Source organism: Theropithecus gelada, chromosome 14, assembly GCF_003255815.1.
Source record: "Theropithecus gelada isolate Dixy chromosome 14, Tgel_1.0, whole genome shotgun sequence".
In the NCBI taxonomy this organism is placed as follows: Eukaryota; Metazoa; Chordata; class Mammalia; order Primates; family Cercopithecidae; genus Theropithecus; species Theropithecus gelada.
In genome coordinates this window covers 34677441-34703296 of record NC_037682.1, presented here as the reverse complement: position 1 = coordinate 34703296, position 25856 = coordinate 34677441, and the positions used below count along the sequence as shown (strand labels likewise).

Genomic DNA, 25856 nt, shown 5'->3' with positions numbered 1-25856 from the left:
ACACGGCGAAACCCCGTCTCTACTAAAAACACAAAAAAAATTAGCCGGGCGAGGTGGCGGCGCCTGTGGTCCCAGCTACTCGGGAGGCTGAGGCAGGAGAATAGCGGGAACCCGGGAGGCGGAGCTTGCAGTGAGCTGAGATCTGGCCACTGCACTCCAGCCTGGGCGACAGAGCGAGACTCCGTCTCAAAAAAAAAAAAAAAAAAAAAAAAAAAAAAATGCTCAAGTGCAAACAAAGAATTGTACAGAATAGGAAAAAAGTCAGCTCTAAAATGAAGTCCAACTGTCACGGACCACAAGACGGGTGCCCTCAGGGAGTGTATAGGAAAAAGAATTTATTTTTAAAAATAAATGAGAAAAGAAAACAAAAATACCCAGTGTTTATATATAAAGTGCAAACTAAAAGGGCCATTCGGCATTTCTACAATGAATTTCAGATTGAGAACATTTTACAAATTATGGCCACCATGCTAATGTGCAGGACAGTGATGAATCTGTAATGAAAATAAGAAAGTGGCTTACCAAGAAAGAAGTGTATGTTTCGAATTTTTTTTAAATAACAAATGCAGCCCAACTCTGTAACAAAATTAATTTCTACCTTGTTAGTAAGTGCCATTTTACAGAGTTCCAGACATTCATTCATTTATCCACTGACACGACTTTTCCTCTGTGTGAGCGTTAGGGGTCATTTCTCTTCTCTCACCACCATATCCCAATGATGTCTCTATTATATTCTTTCCCTACAGAATATCCCTAATGGTGTGGGATTTGTGTTTGTAATTTTACATGGACAAATGTAAAGGTAAGGAATGGGAGAAACCTCAGACTGTTAAAATGGGAAGAGATGATGCTAAGGCCATCAAGTCTATTGACTGGTAAGGAACTTGAAATTGAAAGAGGCCCTACTTGCTAAAGATCACAGAGCTGATTAGTGACCACGACAGGACTAGAATGCAGAGTCCCTGAAATGCTGTCAAGAAGTCTACTACTGTATACTCTTTTAGCTTCCCCAGATGGATTTGAAAATACAGTCATGAGCTGCATAATGACATTTTGGTCAATGACAGACCACATATATGAAGGTGGTACCATAAGATTATAATGGAGTTGAAAATTTTCTATCACCTAATGACACTAGCTATCATAATGTCCTTGTGGTGTAACTTATTACTGATGTGTTTATGGTGATGGTGGTGTAAACAAACCTGCCCTGCCAGTGGTATAAAGTATAGCACATACAATTATGTATAGTACATAATATTTGACAATGAAATAAATGACTCTGTCACTGGTTTGCTTATTTGCTGTACTATACTTTTAATTGTTATTTTAGAGTGTACTCCTTCTACTTATTAAAAAAAAAAAGTTAACTCTAAAACCCTAGCTGCCTCAGGCAGATCCTTTAGGAGATATTCCAGAAGAAGGCATTGCCATCACAGGAGATAACAGCTCCATGCCTGTTACTGCTCCTGAAGACCTTCCAGCGGGACAAGATGTGCAGGTGGAAGGCAGTAATATGAATGATCCTGACCCTGTGTAGGCCTAAGCTAATGTGTGCTCATGTCTTAGTTTTATACACACACACACATACACACACACACCACACACACACTTTTTATTTCAATAGCTTTTGGGATACAAGTAGTTTTTGGTTACACGGATAAATTGTATAGTGATGAAATCTGAGATTTTAGTGCAGCCATCACTCAAGTAGTGTACATTGTATCCAATATGTAGTTTTTAAATCCTTCATTCCCTTCCCACCATGTCTTTTCAACAAAAAGCTTAAAAAGCAAAAAATAAAAATAAAAAAAATTAGTATAAAAACATCTTATCGAATAAGAATATAAAGAAAGAAAATATTTTTGTACAGCTGTACAATGTATTTGTGTTTTAATCTGGTATATAAAAGAGTCAAAAAGTTTTAAAAAATTAAAAAGTATATAAAGTAAAAAAGCCACAGTAAGCTAAGTTTCTTACTTTATTGTTGAAGAGACAAAAATATTGTTTATAAATTTAGTGTAGAGTGTTTGTAAAGCCTAAAATAGTGTTTAGTAATGTCCTAGGCCTTCACATTTACTCACCACTGACTCACTGACTCACCCAGAGCAAGTTCCAGTCCTATATGCCCCGTTCACGTAAGTGCCCTATAAAGGTAGACCATTTTTAATCTTTTATAATCTACCTTTCTTATACCTTTTATATGTTTAGATATATTTAGATACACAATAGTTATTATTGTGTTACAATGGCCTACAGTATTCAGTACAGTAAGATGCTGTACAGGTTTGGAGACTAGGAGCAATAGGCTATACCATATAGCCTAGGTGTATGGTAGGTTATACCATCTAGGTGTGTGTAAATATACTCTATGATGTTTGCACAAAGACGAAATCGCCTAGAAGATGCATTTCTCAGAATGTATCCCTGTCATTAAGTGACACCATACTTCTTTAAAAATTTCCAATCAGTTATAAGACAATGAAGCAGGCAACACTATTCTCATCTTCCCACACTTGAGAAAGTTGAGTTATACTGAACCAATGAACAGCCTTTGGCCTATTCCTTGATTGCAATATAAAATAGAAGAAAGTGCTACCCAAGAAAGTGAGGACAAAATAAAATAGAAGATTCGCATCAGATCAAGACTTTAAAGCAAATGTTACAGGCAAAGCATAAGGACTTGGAGACAAATTACATTTTTTATCAATCTTCAAAAAAAGTTTTTATCATAAAAGTGTTAAATACTTGTTATAAGAACAATTCAAATTATATAAAAGTACAAGAAATAAAGAGTAAAAGGTCCTTATCCAACACTCCTTCCTGCAAATTCGTTTCCAAATGTATTCCCTAGATAATCACCAGTAATGTTATTTATCCTTCCACACACTTTTATATAGTTATTTAGCCAAATGACACCGTTTCTATAACACTCTTCTGTAACACTGTTTTTGTACGCAAGCATATCTAATACAGAACTAAAACAAAGAGTTACTTCCTACCACATTCTTGAACTGAATAAGAATGAAATCTCAGATCAGACAAAATCTTTTTTTTTTTTTTTTTTTTTTTTTTTTTTTTTTTTTTTTTTTTTGAGACGGAGTCTCGCTCTGTCGCCCAGGCTGGAGTGCAGTGGCCGGATCTCAGCTCACTGCAAGCTCCGCCTCCCGGGTTCACGCCATTCTCCTGCCTCAGCCTCCCGAGTAGCTGGGACGACAGGCGCCCGCCACCTCGCCCGGCTAGTTTTTTGTATTTTTTAGTAGAGACGGGGTTTCACCGTGTTAGCCAGGATGGTCTCGATCTCCTGACCTCATGATCCACCCGTCTCGGCCTCCCAAAGTGCTGGGATTACAGGCTTGAGCCACCGCGCCCGGCCCGACAAAATCTTATAATACTTTGGCATGAAATAATCACCCAGATACCCTAAAAGCTACAGATTTTTTTTTTAATAGCGATGGCCAAGCAACACTGACAGATACTACACAATACAATAATAAAACAATTTGGACTTGTCAGGTTTCATATAGCCAAGTAGTTTAGAAAGGAAAATGTTAACAACTTAACTCATGCTCATCAGCTGGTAGACAATACCATAAATATTATCATAGAATCTATTTATCAAGTGGTATCTTTTGGGCACTGTATGTCATTATGTATCATTTCATTTAATGCTCACAACCATATTAAAGGATCATTAAACCTATTTTACAGATGAGAAGACAGGTTCAGCAATTTTTCCATCGTCACCCAGCCACGCCAGTAACTGGCAGGATCAGCATTTGTATACAGATCGCTGATTTCAGACCACATTCTCAGCTACCATATATATGTTGTCCTCATTCCCCAGCCCAAACTGTGCCTTTTGCACTCAATTCTGGTTAATTACAGTTAGCGCTTGATGTTTCTGTTTTAACCACAGATAGAGGTGGGAAGTCTAAGAAACTGACTCAGGTACAGAGAACCTAGGTCCAGCTTATGTGGAGGAAGGCCACTGTGATTCCACAGAGAGCAACCAGTCAGCACTCAGCTCACAAGATTCCATCTCCCCTTGGGATTGCCACTCCTGTGGAGTAACTGGAGGTGGATGAGACACTCCTAGGCTGTTTATAATCTTGACAGGCACTAAACCAGGACACTTGCCAACCTTTACAAACCAAAATCCCACCCAGAAAAGTTTCCATGACTCTTTGCTGATCATGGCTCCATGAGGAAGAAAGGACAAGATTTAGCAATGACTTTATTTACTCATTTATATACACTCCACTGCTTTTCAAAATGAACTGGCAGTTTAAAATTAAAAACCCAGAATCAATGAAACAATTATTAATGATAACCGCTAACATTTACTGAGCATAGTCTATGTATGTATAAGCATTAACATGTAATACTGTTTCATTCTTTTATCCTCCACAGCCTTTTGAGATAGACATTACTTTTATGGTCCAGATCTTACAGACAGAAAAATAAAACATACAGAAGTTACAGTATTTCTCCACAGTTGGTTACACAGCTAGTCAGTGGTGCAAGCAAATTTTAAACCCGATAATCTGTTTCCACAGGTGATGTTGACCACTATGCTACCCTGCCTCCATAGAACAAGGGTAAAAGAACAAGCACAGAGTAAGTTTCGAGGGGTGTTAACAACAGAAGGTGCAAACAAGGAAAGTGGCTAAAACTGAAAACTTGATTTGAGCTCCCTAGTCGTCAATCCTTAAAGAAAAAGATGAAGAATTAACTTCAGTAGGGTATCCTATTGTCCCGGTTTTCACTGGGCTGAGGCGTTCCAATAACACACGGATTTCAGTGCTAAAACTGAGATGGCTGAATCCCCTACTAATAAAGTTTTGTAACATTTGATTAGGCCTCAGATCATGAAACACATACAAAATCTTTATGGTGTTTTCAGACCTACACTGGCTCCCTCAGCACCTCCTCTCACCATCATTAAAAATACTAAATAATTTTTCTTAACATTCTGCTTGGGAAAGATGAAGGGGTTGTGGAAAAATGAAGCCCTGTTAATTGCTGGGTTTCAATCATGACATCTATTAGTATGTTCAAGAGTCTGGGTAAGCAAGGCACACAAATTCTAGGTTAAATTTTGCTCTGCCAACTCCAGCTGTGCTTTAATTTTCTTTCCCAAGGTCATACAGGATTGCTTTCTTTAAAAAAAAACAAAAACAAAAAAAAACTTCCCTACATAACAAGCAGAGATTCAAGCCAGTCATTCTTAGAGAGCTTGGTGGTAATCTTGTCAGAACTCAGAGATGAAAACTAAACCAATGCTTCTTAAAGCTGTTTGAAACATCAGCTCTGAAATCAGGGATGAGCTTCATGAAAATGGGGACTGGGTCTTATTTATTTTTGTTTCCTTAATAGCATCGTCTTGCAAATAAACATTGTCTTAACTGCAATCTTAATCTTAGCAAGTCAGAGCTAAAAAGATCCTTAACCATCATTTAGTGCAAATGTTTACATATGAGTAAACTGAGACTTGGAAAAGAAAATTCGTTAGTCACAAAGCTGAGCTGAGACTAATTGAATTAAATGGGAAGTGAGCTCTTCCCAATTAAGGTGAAAAAAACCCCAACTACCACCACAAGGCTGTAGGAAAGAAAATAAGACATCATTAAAGGGATAGGATTTTTAACTATAATCCAGGTGATCTGTCAGGGGTCTTCAGAAATCTCAAGTGCAAGTGAAAAAAGGAAGCAAATAATTTAACAATCCGTGCAAAATAAATGAGCAACTATGCAAGTGGGAAAGACAAAATATCTTTACCTTGGGGAGAGGAGCAAAGTTCTGCCATGATATGTTGAAATTTTCAGAAAACCTGAAGACATTTTAGACTAAATATTTTATAGATATTTTCTAGCCAACTAAAGTTTCTAATTAGATTAAGGCCAATTGTTTTTCTTAATATAACAGAAATATGACATGATTGCATCCAACCAAGATCCCTGACCACCTACGACAGGCCAGTCACTGTGCGAGGCCATCAAGCCTACAAAACAATGGCATGTTCTCAAGCAAGAAAGAGTGAAGCCAAGGAAAAGGTAAGCCAGCCTCCAGACAATACGCACCATCATAAAAACATTCCAAATGTCAAGAACTGACAGAAAAATTCCAATGAAAATCTCCAAGCATCAATCCAATCACTCTATCCAAGGCATAATCAAATCAATGGATCAATCGACCAGTGACTTTGAGCATCTGTCACCTGCTCAGAAAAACAAGCCTTTCTTTAAGAAATAAAAAATTAAGAGAATAAGACACAGACAGGCAGATAGATACAGATAGGCAGACAGGCAGGTAGGTAGACAGATAGACAGATAAAGAAAAATAATGGAGGTGGTATAAAGTGTTGCCAAGTAACTTGGGCAGGCATGATCATTTTGGATTGGAATGGCTTAAGTGGAGGAGCCTAATCTGGCTTTGAGGCATTTGATGAGCAGAGTGTAACTGTGTTACAGCTGTGAGAAACAGTGATGACAGTGGCACCAAGATGGAAGGGACTAAGGTGTGTCTAGATGACAGGTAGCCAAAACTGTGTGGTTGAAGCAGAGGGTTCAAATGGGAAACCCTCATTGGCGATAAAAGTGAAAAGGCACACTGGAACTAGCCTGTGAAGAATCCTCTATTCCAAGATCGGGAGTCTGGTGAAAGCACTACACAGCTGTCTAAGTTGCCCCATTTTGAAGCTATTTTTTTCAAAAGAGGTATAATTTGATCCTTCAAATTTGTTATGGCTAGATATAAGCAGATCAACTTTAAAGTTACGTGATTTTTAAAATATCTATGTGCATTCACAGGTTGCAAGTGGAATCTTAAGGCCAAGAACAAGTGAGCAGATGTCTGCAGACTTGAGAACTAAGCCGGCATTCCCCAGCAGTCATTTTCCAAGGAATCTGGGCAAAACACACTTTCTTTTGCCTGAATGGAAATAGCATCTACAAAGTTCCTTGTAGTTATTTAATACAAAAACATAACACCAGCAAAACAGAGCTGAAGCTATTCTAAAGCATGGCTTACACAAATATTGTAGTGTATTTGAAGAAAAAGAAATAACTAGAAACAGTAGAATAAAAAGAATATTTGAATTGAACATATATTTACTGTTCAGAAAAGCCATTTTAACAAAGAAAAACTTTATTCATCTTAAACATTTTCCTTAAAATCATGTTAGCGATCCTTCATAATCATTAATATATACTCATTTAAAGAAAGTTTAAAGTTCTTACAAATAGTTTAGCAGTAACCACTTACAATGATTGTCTTTTCCTTTTTTTTTTTTTCTTTTTTTTTTTGTCACTCAGGCATGTTGCTTTAGAACGGCTGCTTTGCAGAAATCTCATCATAGGTAACTGAGTCGCTCTCCAGAATATACTTGCAAAGCAACATCCTAGTATTTACACTAATATCCAGGCAGTCAAGGAAAAGACCCTTTTGTTTGGTTAGCGTTTCTAGATTCCAGGGGGGCAGGTGTGTGTTTGGGGTGTCCTACTATTTTTTTAAATGCTCACATAAAACAATTACTAAAAAAGAAGCTTGTGACTTGGACATGCCCCAAGTTCAATTCTTACAGGAGTGGTAAAAACAGTCAACAGAGTCCTAACCTCCTTTCTATCTTGACTATACAATAGTTTTCAAAGAGGTTTAGTCCTACTATGAAAGACTCATGTTAGACATTGGAAGGGTCTCATAGAGAATGAGCACCAGGCCTTGAATAAACAAGAGAGATGGTGACCTTTTGCTCCCTTCTGCTGAAAGCCCAGCACATCCTGTAGCACAGGACCAGAAAAAAGCTGATGTGCAACCAGGTGCTGCGAAATCCTTGCCTCTGGGTTTCTGCCACACTTTGTTCCTTAAACAGTTTAAACCTCAACATGACTTAAATAGTATTAGGGAGTGAGAGAAAAGTACAGTTCCTGGAACCAACTGTTCCACTGTCCCTTATTCCTTTGTTCCCCATATTGTTTGAGTCGTACAGCATGCAGCACACGTTTCACTAGCAACAGGCAAGACAATGGATCTAGCAGTAGCTGGACAATTAGTCCCAATTAGGCCTATTTCCCAGCTGAATGTAAAGGGGTAGTGGGGTGAGGTGTGGGAAAAAAAAAAAAAAAACTAGAGAAATTTTAAAGAAATATTTCAGAATGGAGGCAAGCAATACAATGTAAAGCAAATTTAACTAGGGGTCAGGAGTCTCAGGCAAATTCGCTGTGTGGCATTGCAAATACTTTAACCTCTCTGTTATTTTCTGTTCTTATCTATAAATATGGGCAACCAACCACCAGCCCTCAGAGGCTCTGAAAATCTAATGTCAAATTGTGGTTGAAAGTGCTCTGAAAATTCGAAATGTTACACAGATGTATGGGATTCCTCCTGAGCTGTATTTGAAACCACAGATACCCATCTGATTTGTAAATCATTTACCTGTTAGTCTCCCTAGCAGAAGTTAAGAGTGAATGCTTTTCTTTTTTTTCTTTCTATTTTCCTGATTGCTAATTTTGTTAAGTTCATGAGTGATACTTACATATGTACATGTGGAGGCTGGAATCTGCTCTGGTTGATGTTGTAGTGCGTGAATGCCTGGGTGGGGTTTGAGCTGTACTCATCCACCGTTATGGTAACTTTGCCTTGAGAAGGAATCCCATGTGCCATCCTTCCTCCCTATAGGCATGAGCAATTCACAACTTTACAGAGCAAAAGATGGAAGCAGGCATGGTGCGTTTCAGCCAACCTCTGAATCCAAGGATCTACTCATCAATACCGCTGTGCATTTCTGAAAGAAAAAAAAATGTATATAAAATGAGAACAAAGAGAAAAAGGGTGTTCTAAGAGACATAAATTTAACATCTAGATGTGAAACTAGTTCAGGGAAAATCTGAATATGTGTTGTTGGCTCGTGGATACAACTGTTCCCATCTCTCTTCCCTTCATGCACTTCAAAGCGGATAGTACACTCTATACATCATTGCTGGGTGCTAGCAAATCATCTCAATGGAGTTCAAACTAAGATTTCCTCTTTAATTATAATTATGGCACTTAACGTGAATTACGGAAGGGGCATATCCACAGTTGCCATGGCATCTGGCTATACATGGTTTGCGCTCAAAGTGAGGAATCTTCCAGACCTTCCCGCTAATTGGAACGTTTGGTCTTTACAAAGTTGGTGTCATATAATCATTTGAAAGCTCCATGTTTAAAACAGCTATATAACTCAATGACAGATAAGAATTTAAAATGTTGTACTTATAACAAATACATGTGTATAACTATAACATGCTCATAATACCCACACAATACACATATTTTTTCTTTCACAAGCAGCTCCCAAAATACATAGGTAGGCAATGCTTGGCATTCCTCTCTGGCCCAGAACCTTGTGGTAAGGCAAATCCTTCTTGTTAAATGTAATGTCATTTCTTTCAACACTCCAGTCACTCAGGGGAAAGCCAAACACCTCCAGGTCTGGACCACCACTTTGAATGTATTCATTACCTCCCTTCTTCAAGCCCCGATGGAGCGGTAAAGAAGGGCGGCCATTATATCTGCCACCTCATTCTTGGTGCAACATAATTCTCAGTAGTTGGTTTCGTTTTTTAAAAATTTCCTTTAGTTCTGATTTTTTCATAAATGTCAATATATTATTTGCTGCACTGGGTTGAGAAATGAAGATGTCTATTTTTATGGTAGGTGTGCAAAGGCGGAGGGAAGCAAATTCTCATGTCCAGGTTGTTGCAACTGATCAGTGCGGTAGAGAAGAATCCGTAGTACGCTCCTTGGGTAACCCTTAGGTAACCCATGCTCTTACTTTAAGTGCTCCACATCAGAATAGGTTTGCCGTGTGCACCATTAAGCTCTGAGAATCTTATCTGCTATTTCAAATAAAAATATTTAGAATAATAAGATTAGATTTAAAATTGGCATGAAACACCTTAAATATCGAGCAAAAGGCAGATGGCCTGCCATAGGCCATTTATTTTATTATTTTACAACCCGGGGCTTGTGTAGTCCTCCATATGCTAGCTGGGCTAAGAAATTCCAGAGTGTTCTACTCAAATCATTGCCTTCTTCATATTAGCAAAGCAAGCTAAATAACACCCACCCTGCCTGCCTTCCTAATGTCAAGTGCACTGCCAAGAGATGAATCCCCATGCTCTGGCATTTTAAACAAAGTGTCACTTTGGGTTCTCTTTCTTTTTCCTGACTTCATGGGAGGTATGAGTCTTTTAAGCACCAGATGACAGACAACCAGGCCAGTAGGATTAACTAAATTAAAATCTTTCCCTGCTCCTCTGATGTAAGATATCTATAAGAACTGCTTACAAATCATAATGTAGCAGTTTTCATACCAAGTTTGCAGCTGTTTCCTTAATTTCTCCCACAATTATATTTTACTGTTATTTTGCATAACAGTAAAACACAACACCTGCTTCAAATTGCAGTCCTGTTCTAAGTACTGTAATTCTCTTTTGAGACACAAAGTACCGAGACACTACTGAAGCGCAAAACTGCATAATTGCGTGGCGCTGAAAAGTAAATACAAATGAAAACATCTTCCTGTTATAGAAATGACTGTCATTAAAAAGAATGTTAGCCATCAAAGCACAGAGGGGGAAAAATACACATTTTCAGACTGTGAGAACTTAGTGTTTGCATAAATTAGAGAGTGGTGTAAAAATTACTTGACAATTCTTATGTTCCTTCTTCCATCAATGTCTATTGTGTGAAATACTGAACATTAAGAAGCAAAGGAAATCAAATTCATGTCTAGACCACTGTGACCTCTGAGTAACAATCTCTGCACCCAATACTAGAAAGATTTTAAATGTTTCTGGAGTAAACACACTAAACCAAGCAAATGTGGCCTAGAAATAAAATACACATAACTAATATTTAAACATCTAAGCAATGACTTGTAGCAGTTAGCATGATACCCACCCAAGTTCTACTATTTGAAGCTAAGAAGAGACAGAACTTAGCAGCTGATCAATTTGCACTTCTACATGGTCCGCTTGATCCTAAAGTCATCCTTCTCTATCAGTGAACATCTATGCCTCTTTGCACCTTTGCCCCAGGAAGACAAATAGAACATCTTTTCATCAGCAAGCACAGGCCCCTGTAACTCTGAAAGGCTAAATGGGTGGCTGGCACCTCATTTGAATTCATCTTTGCCATGTTCCCTTTCAAATGTTTTATCGAAACAGTGCACCTGCAGCGTCTATCTTCTTTAATCTGGAGTCCTTTGAAGAAAATGTCAGACTGAGGCAGAGAGCTTCAAAACTTTCACAGCACCTTTACAGACAAGTCAAGAAAAGGCTTATTTTTAAAAATGCTATGTTCACCCCCACCCGTATCTCAAAATGAACATATCCTAAGAATTTTAAACATAAACACCTGGAAAAGACTTTTTTTTTTTCTTTTTGTAACTCTGAGACAAGAGACAATGGACAAAACCACTTCCTATAACCTGAGAAATGTGGAGAGAGTTTGAAACAAGACAGAATGATACACTGCTTACAACTATCAAGAAGATGTGCATTTAGGCAGTAAAACCTTCCAAATGATCAGATTTTGGTGCATCTCGCCCTCTTCACACTTACTTTAACTTTTCACACGCAATATTTAAAGACAGCGCTAACCTTTTCGTAAATTTTCATTTTGTACTTCAACACACTTGCTCCACAAAACAAACGAACCCAGGACGAAATATCAAGAAGCCAAAAGAAAAATCCAAAAGGGACTGACACTGCCATGCTGGTGCTAGTTTGATTTTTCTCTTTAAAAAGAAAATCATGTGAGTACATTTTGCATTTCCTAGACAGCAATCGCTTCTGTCCTTTAAGCTGTACAACTAGCAATATTCTTTTCCAGGAATCTAGTTGGAAAACCTTTTAAAGTCGCCTGGCAATAAAGGGATTAAAAGCTGAGGAATTAAATAACTGTCTCCACCTCCTAGACACCAGAAGTCCAATTTACCAAAACTTTCAAAGCAACAACTCATGACCTCTCTACCCCTGCACTGCCCAGCACAGCCTATGAGAAAAGAGCCCGCGGTTTTCTCGTTTCAACAGGAATGCTCATTTTAATCACTTGCCCCAAAATCTCCCGACCGAGCCTGGCGGGACTTTGGAACTTGCCTGCTCCAAATCCGCCAAATTTCGCTCTCTCCTCCCTCTGCCGCGCCGATCCAGTGCGTTCTTAACTCACGCCCCTACTCTTTTATGCCCACTTCCAGTTACTCATCCCTGTATCTGGGAGCGATGCCCACACGCCTTCCCGGCGGGCTTCTCCGCCAGGGTTTTTTTGGGGGATGCTGACATAAAGTTCCACGTGCTTCTGTCCACCGAGCGCCCTCCCTCCCACCGCACTTACACCTGAACTTGTCTCCAGCACTGCGGACACCCGGGTGACACATTCTTTCGGAGAGGGAGGGCAAGACTTTTCTACGGAGCCTCTGGCAACTCGTGGAGTCTATATAAGGTGGGGCGGTGGGGGGCGCGGAATTCTCTACTTTGGATTGGTTTGTTTGTTTTAAATCTAGGGTGGTGGGCAGTTGCGCGGAGCGGGGTTGGGGGGGGAGGCTTTATCAGCACACACACACACACACACACACACACACACACACACACACACTCGCCCTGCCCTTCTAGGCTCACGGCTGGCTCTTCCCGGCTACAACTTCCCCTTCCTTCCTGGAGCACCAGCGCCTTACTCGCTCAGTCCCCCGTTGCCACCTCCGTTGCCTCCGCGGCCGCCGCTCCTGCTGGCACTGCTGGCGCTAGCGCTCGCGGCCCCGGGCTCCGCTGGACGCCTATCTTTTTTCTCTCCCTCTTCCCTAGCTCTGGGTTGATTGATGACCACCGGCGGCCAATGGCTCTGACACCACGCCATCCTCGGTCGGGCATCACAGCCCCACGTCCCCGACGTCAGCCTCCCGGGCGCGTTGGCATCCCCGAACCCACAGCGCGGAGCCCGAGCCCGGGGCCGCCGCCTCCTCCCTGCTCTGCGCCTGGGCGCTGCCAGGTTCCTTCCCCGGAACGGCTGAGAAAGGAAGGGAGGGAGCCAGAGAGCGTTGGAAGGGGGTGTGGAGGCCACGGGATCTCCCCCTCTTTTGAAATCTTTTTTCACTTAAACTTTTGCTTGTTTTTCCCCCCCCCGACCTGTTTGTGTTTGTTTGCAACATCTCAAATCAATTATACATTTTTCACGACTCGCATTTGCACTTAATTTGGGGTGTGTGTGTGAGAGGGGGGTAGTGATGTACTATTATAAATCAACTCCACTGGGGCATCCTTAATTTATTTTCTTGCTGATGGATTCCAACCCGCTCCTGAGCCTCTAGAAAAATGCCCCCTTCACCTCCTAGGCCGCAAAACCCCGTAATTCAAAGGCTTTACAAAGATAACCTTGTTACACGTAAATAGCAAGGAAACTCCTGCCTCTGTAGAGAAGAAATCCGGCGGCAACGGTTACTTTTCCTGGCTACTCGTCCCCCGTCGCCTAGCCCCGACCCCAGCTCGGGTCGCCGGGTCGCTCCGCAGGCTGCGAGCGCGGAGACCCAGGCAGCGGCGGAGAGTGAGGTTGGGGCGCGGGGACTGGGTGAGAAAGAGCCCCGAGCGAGAGCGGCGCGCGCGGGCGGCCCCAGGGGCGGCCGCGGGGTGCAGCCCGAGCACAAAGCTGCGCGGCGCCTTCCCCTAGTTACTGCACCTGGCCTCGGGCCGCCGCGGGAGACCAAGGATCCGGCCAACACAATGCACCCGGGCCTAGGCCGGGGCGGCTCGAACACATCACCCCGGGACTTTCTAGTAAACAGCTCGCTGAGCCCTCGTCCCCACCCCCATCTCCGTCGCCCGGCTTTCGCCGCAGCTTCTCGCCGATACCCCCTCCTTTCCTCCTCAGAAATCCCGGCGGAGGAGGGGGCGAAGAGGTGGGGACCCCCAGAGGTCGGGGGGCTGATGGCTGGAGGGGGTGGGGGAGAAGAGAAGAGGCGCAGGATGGGGAGTGGGAGGGAAGACAGCTCCTAAAAAAGAATTTGCTTTCGCTCAGGGGTTGAAAATCAGCCCTCCCCGGGCGCCGAATTGCCCGGGAGGCGCCCGCTCGTGCGGATGTCAGGGGCACCGGGGCAGCCCGGGTCCGCAGCCTCCGATCCCCTCGCACGCGCCTCTGACAAGGCACCTCTCACCCGGGCTCCGCTTTGTGTGTGCATTTTTTTCCCTTCCTCTCGCGCTCGGCACCAGGCTCCCGGCCGCCTCCTCCCCCTCCCCCGCCCTCCGCCTCCCTTCCCGGGGCGGATTACCTTTCCCGGGCTGCGCTCCGGGTCCCGGGGATGCCTTCAGCGCCCGGCGAGCAGGCAATCCATAGCTGAGCGGCCCGAGCTGGCTGGAGGAGCGCTGGGGGCGCGCGGGGGCGGCGAGGGGCGCGGGCGGGGCAGAACCTTCGACCCCGGAGGTCCCGCCGCAGGCTGGGGCTGGGGGCCAGGGGGCGCGGCGCTAGAGGGAGGCGGGGGGAGAAAGGACCCGAGCAGCCTCGATCTGGGGAGAGAGCGAGCGAGGGGGCGAGGAGAGGGAGCGAGGGCGCGGCGAGCCGGAGGGAGCGCGAGCGGTGCAGTGACAGGGACTGCCACTGGGGTCAAAGGAGCACAGCTCCAGGAAGCAGGGCGGCTGAGGCGCCGCTCCGTGCGCGCTCCCCGGCGGGACCCCGCGCCCCTGCACGCCTCTCCTGCAGTCCCTGCCCACTCGGACCCCCACCGGTGCCCCGAAGCCCCAGGGTTTCGAGAGGAGGAGGGAGCCGAGGGCGAGGCCCGGCAGCCTGCTGGTGCTCCCGGGTCAAGCAGGCGGCAGGAAGCTGAGCTGCAAGTTCATCATCATGAGTGTGATCTGCGTAAAAAATGATAGGGGAAGGAAGGCAGGCTACGATGCCCCAGGAAAATAAGGGATCTTTCTCCCAAATGGTGTTCTTCTGCAAAGAGAACACCCAGCTCCCCCCACCCACCGACCTGCCAGGCTCTGTCAGGAGTCCTGGCACCGTTCCAGGACGCAGGGCTCACCGTGGGCGTAAGGGGAGCGGCTGGGACACTTCACTCAGACCTATGAAGGCGACCTTAGGTTCCCTCCCATCTGCTGATCTGAGGCTTTCCTGGGGGAGAGCTGTGCTCCTTTTCCCCCAAGCCTTTCAACACGCCAGACACACACACACACACACACACACACACTCACCTCTTTCTCTCTGCAATGTTGCTGAGAAAGAAAAGGCCAACCCAGCTGATCATTTTTTTCACCTCCATGAATTAAGGCAGGTTCAGGACAGGAAGGTGAGGAGAGGCAAAGACTCTAATTGTTTCCATTTTCGTCTTTTGGATCAAATTTTCCCCAAAAGATAAGCACGTCAAAAGCATTTTAAAAATCAAAGTTAGTCCAGTTTTGTCTGCTACTTTGGAAAATGGAAGAAAATGTTTTCGGAATTGTAAACAAACACCACAAGGAAAGGAAATACCGCTGAAATGCTGGAAGACAGAAAACAAGGGAGAGAAGGCTTTCAGAAAACTTGGTTGGCAGGGTTGTCTGTGAAAGATGAGGTGGCCCTGTGATGTTATGCCATTGTCATTGCTGAAAGATTGGGACAGCAACCAGATCTAATTCCTTTCTAGGAGTCAGACTGAAAGAGCTGTGCATTCTCCGAAGGGAAATCCAATGTATATGTGTGAGAGAGAGAAGTGTGCAAAGTATACTATGTGACAATCGACTAGACATCCTAGCTGAAATTGTATCCCCTAAAAATAAAAAGGAGCCATTGCAACCTGGTCTGTGGCCTCTGTGCTGAGACTAATTGGTTTCCAGGGTCTGGGGAGGAAGGGAGAGACGCTTGTAGGAGCCCCTATAAAAAAAAGATCAAACGGAATTCACTTGAAAATATTTCCTTTACAATGGGCTTTCCTGGCACTTGAATTTTAAGTAACCCATCTCTTATGCCTAGGATGAAATGAAAAGGGAAATGGTCTTACTAATGTATTTATTTTATTTTACAGCATGCCCAGAGTGTCAGTACTTGTCAAATGTGCCGGGGTGGAAAGAACAGTGTCTTTCCTTGCCCAGCACAAATCAGAACAAGTGACACTGACATTAAAGGATGCCAAAGATGGGGGCATAGGGGCACCCTTACATTTTGTTTTCTTTTGTTTTCTAGTCCATCAGCGAACACTGACTAGAATCACGTTTTTGAAGGAATGCTTGGTTTTGTTTCCCTTACTCTGTGACTTGAGTAGTACATTCCTCATATCTTAATAGTTTGAATTTTTAGACTGATTTGGGCTGATTTAATCAGTTCAAAAAAGAAAAAAAAAAAAAAGCATCACCAGCCAAATAATTTCTGTGGTTTCCTTCTTTAAAAAAAAAAAAAAAAATTGCAGTCAAACAAAGCAGACAAACTAGTTTGAACATGATTCTGAATCTAAATATGTGCAACCAGACAGTAAATAATAATGCTTTCTACTTTAGTGGTACGTTTTACAGGATACTTAATGCCATAAAAAATCAAGTGGGTTATCCTTTACAAAGTTGATGAAAATTTGTATACCATTTTACTGAGTGGGGAAAACTGAGGTAAAAAGACTTAAAATTGTAGTTTGTAGTGCTGGAAGAAGTCAACTTGCTGATAGATCAATTATCCAATGATGACCAAGGTATATTTGGATTATGAAATTTTATTTTCATTAGGCTACTAACAAGCGGGAGATATGAAATTGAGTTTAAATAATAAACCAGGAACAAAAAGACACTCACTTTTCAAATAATTATCTTTACGTGGATTTGAACATACCGCATTTTGTTAAATCATATTGTCCACAAATACAGCTACCTACACTAAAAGCTTAATTTAAAATTATTGGATGTGAACCATGTCTATCCCACTTCCCATATAAGCTTTGAAATGTTACCTTATATCAAATTCTAAATCCTATAAGCTGCAGCTTTTTTTTTTCTAAGATAAGTGAGTCTATAAGTTCCATTTTGTTGTTGTTGTTAAATTCAGCTTTTACTGTGTATAATGGAAAAGAAAAGAAGGACAAAAATCAAATACTAAGTTTATGATTGGCTTCAAGGAAATATTACAATTTTTTTCTTTTAATAGAACTCAAAGCTGGACCCTTTCCCCAGTGATTTCATTGAAGGAACTGGTGAATATGCTTCCTGATAGCCCACTGCAATACCTTTTAAATTATCTTTTCAGAATGCATTTAGGAAAGAAAATGAGAAAGAGGAGCGTGGGAGAACTTTGGGTGAAAGCTTGGAAAGAAAATGATGCTTCCCTTGAAAGCTCAATACTTTATTTGGAGTTGGCTTTCATCTTCCCTATGAGAACAGGTTTTCCTGTACTTCAGAGATGTGTATGGCTTAAAACTTGGTTCAATACTGTGGTTCTTCTTCTAAAAAACAATCCATTGAAATTACTGCATTTTGTTGGATAATTTCATTGAAATGATATATACCAGTCTAACTGTAGGAACAAACAGCAACTATTTTATTTCTTTTTTTCTTTAAGTTGTAAGCATTTCTATCATTTTACAGCAAAGGCTAAGATGTGTATTATCAGAAATCAGAGCCTCTTAATAGAATTACCACTATGATGTAGTTAGAAAATAAAACTGAACCAACAAACTATTTTTTTTTCTGAATTCTCGCAGTTCTTATGTTTTTTTGACTTGTTTCATTCAAATGTTTTATTATGACTCCTCCAAGTTGAATAACAATGTCCTATATTTCTTTGGGTTCTTTGTGTTGGGAATAGTTGTTAAATGACTGTATTTGTCAATAAATGAGAAAGTAAAGAAGAGAACACATCAGTGAATGAGGCAAATACACAATGAAGAAAAATCCACACCAGATCTGCAGGAGAGGAAGTGATGTCATGAGGCAATGTTGTAGGATAAAAGCTAAGGACTTCCCAAGGAGTTAAAATAGCACATTTTAAAGGTCTTACTAATGTCTTTAGAAATATGAAATAATCCTAAGACTGTTTTAAAAATTAATTTTCTTGTAGAGAGACAAGATTGTTATGTACCATGGCCATTTAAAGGCAGCCCTCTTTTTAAATACAGCAGGATGCCACAATAAAAAGAATTCTGAGTAAAACTTGTTCCCTAAAATGTACAGAAATGTATCAAGCCATTCTGAAAAGAAACTTATATGATTAATCTAATTCCTTAATTGATCCTTTTTGAAGTCCATGATTTTTTTTTTTTAAGTGTGATACTTTGTATTTAAAATTTTCTTTGGTTAACCAGTAAGAATATTTACGGGTTAAAAAAAAATAGAATCAGGAAACACTAGAACTGATAAAATTTCATTTCATAAAATAAATGTTATGCTCATTATCGTCTTAGAAAGGCTAAATTTAATTCAGCTTTGCCTGCAGCTTAAGTAGCAAGCATTGGGGAAGAATCTTAAAATTTAGCAAAACACTCACGAATACTTAACATACTTACTAGCCAACATCTAGCATGTATCAAGAAATCAGATGAAAGCTATTTATGCAATAATTAATTTTAAAAGTCTGAACATGATACTGAACCTGGATTCGTGTGTTCTCAGCATTAGTAACCATTCTAACAGACATCCATGATCTCTGTGTTGACCTAAAAGGAATAGGCTATGGCACAAAATATAATTTAAAGAGTTTACTTGAGCCAAAGTATGAGGACAACTGCCTGGAAGATTCACACCCAGGTAACACTGGACATGAGCTTCCTTTGGTCTTTGTTGCAAGCAAATTTTTAAAGCCAAATATGGGGGACAGGGAGTAGGCTGACACAAAGTTCTCTGTAAAGAATTCTCATTGGTTTATAGAAAAACGTTGATTGGTGGTTGGCTAGATATTGTTAAGCTATAGGGTGTGAGTTATAGTTTCTGGTGCAGCATTATTAGTTAATTTATAGCTAGTAGGGACAATAACAAGCTATTTCAAGAGATGAATACATATCTCAAAAGGTGGGGGTTAGGATGGACTTGCTGTCTCATTTTAATGACTTTGTAGGCCTGATAATTTAAAAGGACTCACATTCCTCAGATAAAAGTTCCTTTTCTCATTTTAAATCAATTAATGCTTGCTGAGTCTTCCCCCATGTCACGGTCCCAATTTTGGGAAAGTGGTAGAATTTAGTTGTACCTGGGATAGGCTTGGCATGGTGGAAAAGAGCTTTCTCATTGAAATAAACTCAAAATAATCTCTCTTGAAAGATGAGCAGTATAGAAATCCCATAAAAACCTGGTAAAGAAAAGGTTTGTGAGCATTTCCAAGTTTAATAATTCAATTTGGCAATCTTGCATAAGATATCTGTATTTCAAGAAAGCAATATATATAATGTAACGTTCTTTCTCAACAAAAATAAATGAATGAATGGATACAATTTTTTTACAACTGAGTTTGAGAGACCAGCAGAATGTAAAACCTTTTTCTCACTGTATTATTAATGTAATGGCTTGATTACAGTATTCAACAAATATTTTTAAGCTCTGCTCTGTGTGGGGCATAGTTCTTAAACCATGCTGATGGTCTAATGATGTAAAAAAAGCAGAGTTCTTTCCACATTATGAAGTATACAATCTCAGGGGGATGGGGAGACAGTGACTTAAAGCATCACATAAATGAATGCAAATTATGGCTGTGTAAAGGAGAGGCCCCTCGTGCAAAGAAAACAAAACAGGGAAACCTTTTCTCCTCTGGGGTTGAGCGAAGACCTCCCTACTGGAGGAAAGGAATATAATTAGGTCACAGGAAAAAGAGAAGCCAGTGTGGCCAGGTACTGAGAGTGAAGATTTGCATGGTGCAAGAAGTGTCTGGGATTTATCTGGATGTGTGGGTAGAGGCCAGAACCACAAGGCCATGCTAAAGATATTTGAAGGTCACAGTAAGGCCCTGTTTAAAACGTTTGATTTTATCCTGAGGGCAACGGGAAGCTGTTTTAAAAATTTAACTGGAAAGGTAACATGATTAGATTAGTGTTTTGAAAAGATCACTCACCCCATTTTGTAAAACGTATTTTAGGGAACTAGTCTGAACACAGGGAGGCCACTTGGGAGCTATTGCTGTCACTGGGTTGGAGTTGATGGTAGCCTTAGCCAGGACAGTTTTGGAGTAGAAGATGAGACCTAGAGAGAAATGAATAGAAGAGTTTTGAATACATTTTACATAAGAGAAACAAAGATTACTAGAATCTGGAACTACTGGCTAACAGCACTCTGGTACCCAGTCAGAGAGGTTGAGAGCCATACTCACCTAATGACTTTCTTAAACATCTAATTCCACACACACTCCAGCCTCCCTATGTCTCTAAGCCATCTTCATCCTATCCTTTACACACCTCTTGGGATTCTGTGTTTCACGAAGAATTATAGCATTAAATACAACACTGGCATAAAATGTCACTCATCTAACTTTGTTGAAACTGACAGATCCTAAAACTCACTTTATCCTCCTTTCAATGCCCCACACCTATTTTTGGCCCACAGACAAACTTGTTCTTATTTCACATGAGATATAATTGCAAGAGGCAAATGTATTTGTGTTTTTCCTTAAAGTTTTTGAATGCTACATCAATTCCATATCTGTCCTCATCAGAACCAGTTTAATATAATTTAATTATTTAATATTCCATGCACTATTCTAAGAGATCCTTAACAAGTGGTCACTTTTTTATTGAGATCTTCAAAGAAAGAGATACACTTTCGAGGGAACACAAGAAACCAACTACAAATGAGAATATTATTCTCTTGGTTCAGGTATTGTTGCATGTGGAACCTATCAGCCTTGAAAAGCACATGGTAAGGATGATACTCCAGTGGCTGTTTCCTTACGGATACAAGCTAAGTTACTATGACCCTGCTCAGCAACTCAGACTGCCAAGGAAAGATGTAATAGTAATATGTTTAGAAATGTTAAGACTAATAGATGACAACTGTATTTTCTAACTTTATTCCTTTCTTGACATTTCTGCATTTTGAAAGTTCTATCAGTTTCTTCTGTTCTCATTATTCCCCATAGTGACCAACTGTAAACAAAGTAAAATCTCCACACAACAGAACAGTTCAATAGCCAAGATCTAGGGCACACGTTTTACTAGATGCATAAAATAAAAGAAAGGTTTACTGGAGGGCAGTTTAAAAAAAAAAAATCACAGTGCTACATCCAAATCCCTATTTCATACTTTAGTACAAACGGAACTTTAAAAAGATTTTTTTTTTCTTTTCAAAAGCACTCTATTGATTGTTTTATGGAAAAACTGGAAAATACAGCAAGCAAAATATAAAAAATAAAAATTAACCATAATTCTATCATTCAGAAATATCCACTTTTAACATTTTGTAATATAGTTTTTCAGTCAAATGTATTTCACAAAAATGGAACAATAGTGGAATGTCAAGAGCAGAGAAGGGTTTGAATCCCATCTCTGCCTCATAGTACCTGTGTGAACTTCGATAAGTTACTTAAGCCCTCTATGTCTTGGTTTCCTCATTTGTAAAAGAGAAATATTAAAATTATCTACTTCATGGAGTTGTTACGAGAATTAAGTTAATATTTTTAAAGTACTTAGAATAATGCCTGATACATATCAATTATTATACAGTGTTATAATCCACTTAAAAATTTTACTACACATTGTAAATAAATACAGAAGTAATTAAGAAGTAAAAGTTGCCCCTCTTTCTTCGTCATATCCCATCACCTCGATAGCCTGTTCTTTCAACTGAATAAAACACTGAATATCTTTCCATGTTGTTACACATTTTTTAATGATTCCTTATGATTCCATCTTTTTATGAATCTAACTTTCATTTAAAAAGTGCTACACATGTTATAAGTTCAGAATAACCCAACGATCCATATTGTAATTTCAGGATATTGCACACATATAATAATCATAGGGATTACTTCAAGAGATTCAGTAATTCTAAAGCATATTAAGAAAACCCTTCTGATATTCATATTTTGGAGCTTGATTGAGTTAAGGAAAGACTAAAAGCTTTTCATTTAGTTTCCTGTGAGTTTAGCACTGATTGTATTAGTTCCCTTTCTTTAAGGCATGAACAGTGTTCTAAAAAACAAATTGAAGATAATATGCTTTGCCAGCTATGGACAGTTTTTATTTATGCTGTTTAAAGTCATAAGCAAAACAGGTTGGAAGTTCGTTGAAAAATGGTGACTGATATTTAAACTTTATCAACAATTATTGATATAAAACTTACTTGCATGCTTCAGAATTATCTGGAGTTTACTATGGACCCTAATCTGTGGCATTTGTCTGACAACGGGAGCTCCAAGATGTGACAGAAAGAACACAGGAAAGTTGTAGAATTTAAGAGAGAAGGGATTTTAGAATTCTTTCGAACTTGGCAGTTCTTTGGCAAATTGTATGGCTGCTGCTTTTCCATTAGCTGGGATGTGAACTGTATGGAAGTATATACGGCCACTGTTCAGCTTATCGTAACATTTGCACATCAAAACTAAATAGTTTGCCATAATCCTAACACTTCACCATAGACCCAGGCTAATCCAGTTAAACAAATATGGTGTGTTTGGTTGTTAAGGGGTTGGCCTGGTAGGTTATAAACTTTTCATTTTAGAGAAGGCTATAGTAAGAGAAAAATGTATTCTACAGCAGCTATTATCTGGTATCTGAATTCACTTGTTGGCAGACTGGTCCTTGCATGTCTTTGAGGCATATGGAAATTGATGATGAAAGTGTCTAGTGTAACTAGAAATATAATTTGATGAAAACTGAAGCAGTGAACTGTGAGAAACTGTTAAACCAGTGTCATCAAACAGTGCTTCAAAAATAATGAAACAGGAATACTAGTCCTTTACGAGTAATATTGGGTAAATGAGAAAAGCACATGGCGTGCACAAAAAGTTTAAATATATGAGGTAATGCTTTTTAATTACTATTATTATAAAGACCACTCAAAAATTCTACACCCAGACTCTTTTCCATTTATCTCTAAGGAGACAATGACATCACGTCTTCTCTAAATTATTCAGACTCAGGGGATGGAATTGGCCCATTCAATAGGGAATGCCATGTTTGGTATTGGCACAGTACTTAAAGCTTCTCTCCACGTTATCCCCAAACTGAAAAGCACATTTGATGGGAGCCAAATGAGTTAAAAAATTTTTCCTCTAGACTTTAAGCACTCAGAAGCACATGAGAACAAAAATAGAACTGCACCATAAGGTATAATCATAAAACGTCATAGAAGGAAAAACTTAAGAAGTAAAAAACACTCCAGTCATCTGAAGGCTAGCAGTTCGTGAAGTCATTAAAAGTCATTCCATACAGGCTGAGTTTGAGGAAAAGTCAGAGGTTGCTTTGTTCTTGACTCTGAGTGAAATCAAAACCTACCCAGACTCTATACAAAGGCAACGGCGGCCTGCCTTTCTCTTGCTGGGTATATGCTACTAAACACACGTAAATGACTAGTGTTCAGAAAAGTCTGTGATTCTGTTCATATTAATCCATGTCGCAGGCTGGCAAAATGCCCAAGCACAATCAAAGAAGGGGGTAGAAGCCTGCCTTTTCAAACAGGCTAGAAAATTTGTACCAAAAGATCACAGGGCAACAGAGACAGCTGGAAAAATTGGAGCTGGGGCTCTGATTTTTGTGCCAGTGTTACACCTAATGCAAAGGGAATGCAGATGATAGATTGAGAGTTATGTATGTTGTTTAGTTCACCAGCCCTGTGCTTACACAGAGGCGAAAATGTAACATTTTTTTTAAGTAATATCATAGTAAACATAACATTTAAAACAACCTTACTGTAGCTAAGAATTAACACATCAGAATCTAGCAACAAGTTGCTAATAAAACAAGATAAACACCTGCAAAGAATAAAGAGTGAAAGGATACCTCTAAAATTAGTCAATATAAAGATGTTTCACTAATGTCCTTTAATAATCATTTCCATGGAAAAGTAGTCCCTGCAAGTGTTTTAACACACATAGAATGTTCTGCAAGATAGCTTAAGGTGCTTAGGCCACAAGGGGTTTTCGAATCAAAGGTTTTGGGACATTTGTGATTCTAAAAAGAACATTGATGATTTTTCTTGCCTTTTAGTAGTGATTTTATTCATAATGTATAATAAAAAACAAGGTATTGGGTGTAATTCTCTGTATTATTTCTCTGTTTGAATGGACCTTTTCATTCAAGGTGTTATTTAATATAATTTTGTTCAGATGAAGTGTGTCACCCACAACTGAAATACTGTGTATAAAATGGAGATAATTGAAAGTTTTATTGAGATGCTGTTGAAAGTCTCTGGGGTCCATGCTGATTCAGGCTGTGTTTGCAGGCTTCAACACTCCGTGGCCTTTGACAGGCATGAAGAAAAGCAAGACCAAAACAGTTCTCACAACACAGCCGGTGGTCACAAAGAACAGCCCATGGAGATGTCTGTCACTGAAAAGAGTGGTCTCTGGAAAAGAACCAAAAGTAAAAGAGGTGGAAATGGAGTTAGAAAAAGAGAGATTGAAAGTAGATGAAATATAATATTTGAACACTTAAAGGTAAAAATAAAATCCTGAAAAACACCAGTGACTAGAATCATAGGCATATATTTTCTTTTTCTCTTTTACCTCCAACAATGTTATCAATAAAAAGAGCTTGGAAGTACAGGTGGTCAATCAAACAATTAGGTTTTAAAAAATCTTCTAGAACATTCTAGCATCTGAGGAAAATTGACTTGTAAGTTCCCAGAAGGAGGAATGGAATGTTCCTAGAAACAATAAACTTAGTCCCTCACTCCATTATTTATTTTATTTATTTATTTTCATCTTTAATAAAGCAATATCACATTCTACATATTATTCCATTTGTTATTTTTTCTAAACTGTATTGTTGATATGCATGTGCTTTTATGTCAAAATTATTTTCTTTTTAGGAGAAAACAATCTTTTGAGGATCTTTAGGAGGATCTTTTGATGACTGACTGATAATATTTTTGAAATATACATTTATTTGAAAATACACACATGTCCTGAAGCTTTTTTTTAAAAGATTAAAGGACTATAAACACACACAAACATATATGTACACACAAATAAACCCATGCACCCCTAATATGTAAATTATTCAAAGTAGCCTGGTTAAGATAAAATCGTAAGATAATATATAGCTGGGCTTCTATTCTACCATTCTCTCACCACTTTTTTTTCTGGTTTTCCAAATAAACAGCAGGCCCTAAGGGCTCTTTGAAGTCACTAGAGTGTTTAGTTTAGCAATCACTGGTTCATGTAGCTTATCTTTTCCTGGTATTTCTATGCGATTTAATAGTTCCAGCCTGGCCCAGGGAATGAAAACTTCTGGGTCTGTTTCTGGAAGCAATGCACTCCCCATTGCCATCTGTGATAAACCAAATAACCTTTCTCTGCCTCAGCTCTTTTCTTATAATCATGCCTATTTGCAGCAATGGAGTGAAACTTGACAAAGCAGTTGCAGTCGTTCACCAGTGAAGCAAAGTCTTCTTCCTAGTCACGCAGGTATGTCTAGTAATTAATTAATTAATGAATAAGTACCAGTCTCTCAATGGTGGTGTTAATTAAATATCCAACATTAAAGTGGCATTTAATTGTCAAGGGTTTAATAAAACAGATCCTCATTCTATTAGATTGGGATTCTTTAGTTATAAGTAGTAGAATCTGACCCTGGCTAAGATCAGCAACAGAAAGTTTACTGAAAATTATCAGGATTACATCAATCAGAAGATTTGATGTGGTGGGTGAAATTTTCCAAAGATGATCGTACTAGTATATATCCCGTCCCACATGTTCTTCTTACAGTGTGATATTGTCTGTACTCCATT

General features: G+C 39.9%; 1 protein-coding gene across 2 annotated transcripts in view; it reads right to left on the bottom strand.

The window, feature by feature from the left end:
- The window catches only part of MPPED2 (metallophosphoesterase domain containing 2), a 178037-nt gene extending 162793 nt beyond the window's left edge, over positions 1-15244 (bottom strand). The window contains exons 1-2 of one of the 2 annotated variants that reach the window (XM_025358380.1): positions 14306-15244; positions 8537-8785 (exon numbers count right to left, since the gene is read on the bottom strand). In XM_025358380.1, coding sequence (XP_025214165.1) covers positions 8537-8664 — 128 coding nt within the window. In that variant the 5' untranslated portion in view covers positions 8665-8785; positions 14306-15244. The remainder of the gene's footprint in view (positions 1-8536; positions 8786-14305) is intronic. The other variant, XM_025358381.1, reaches the window with a different exon arrangement.
- Between the last annotated feature and the right edge of the window lie 10612 nt (positions 15245-25856).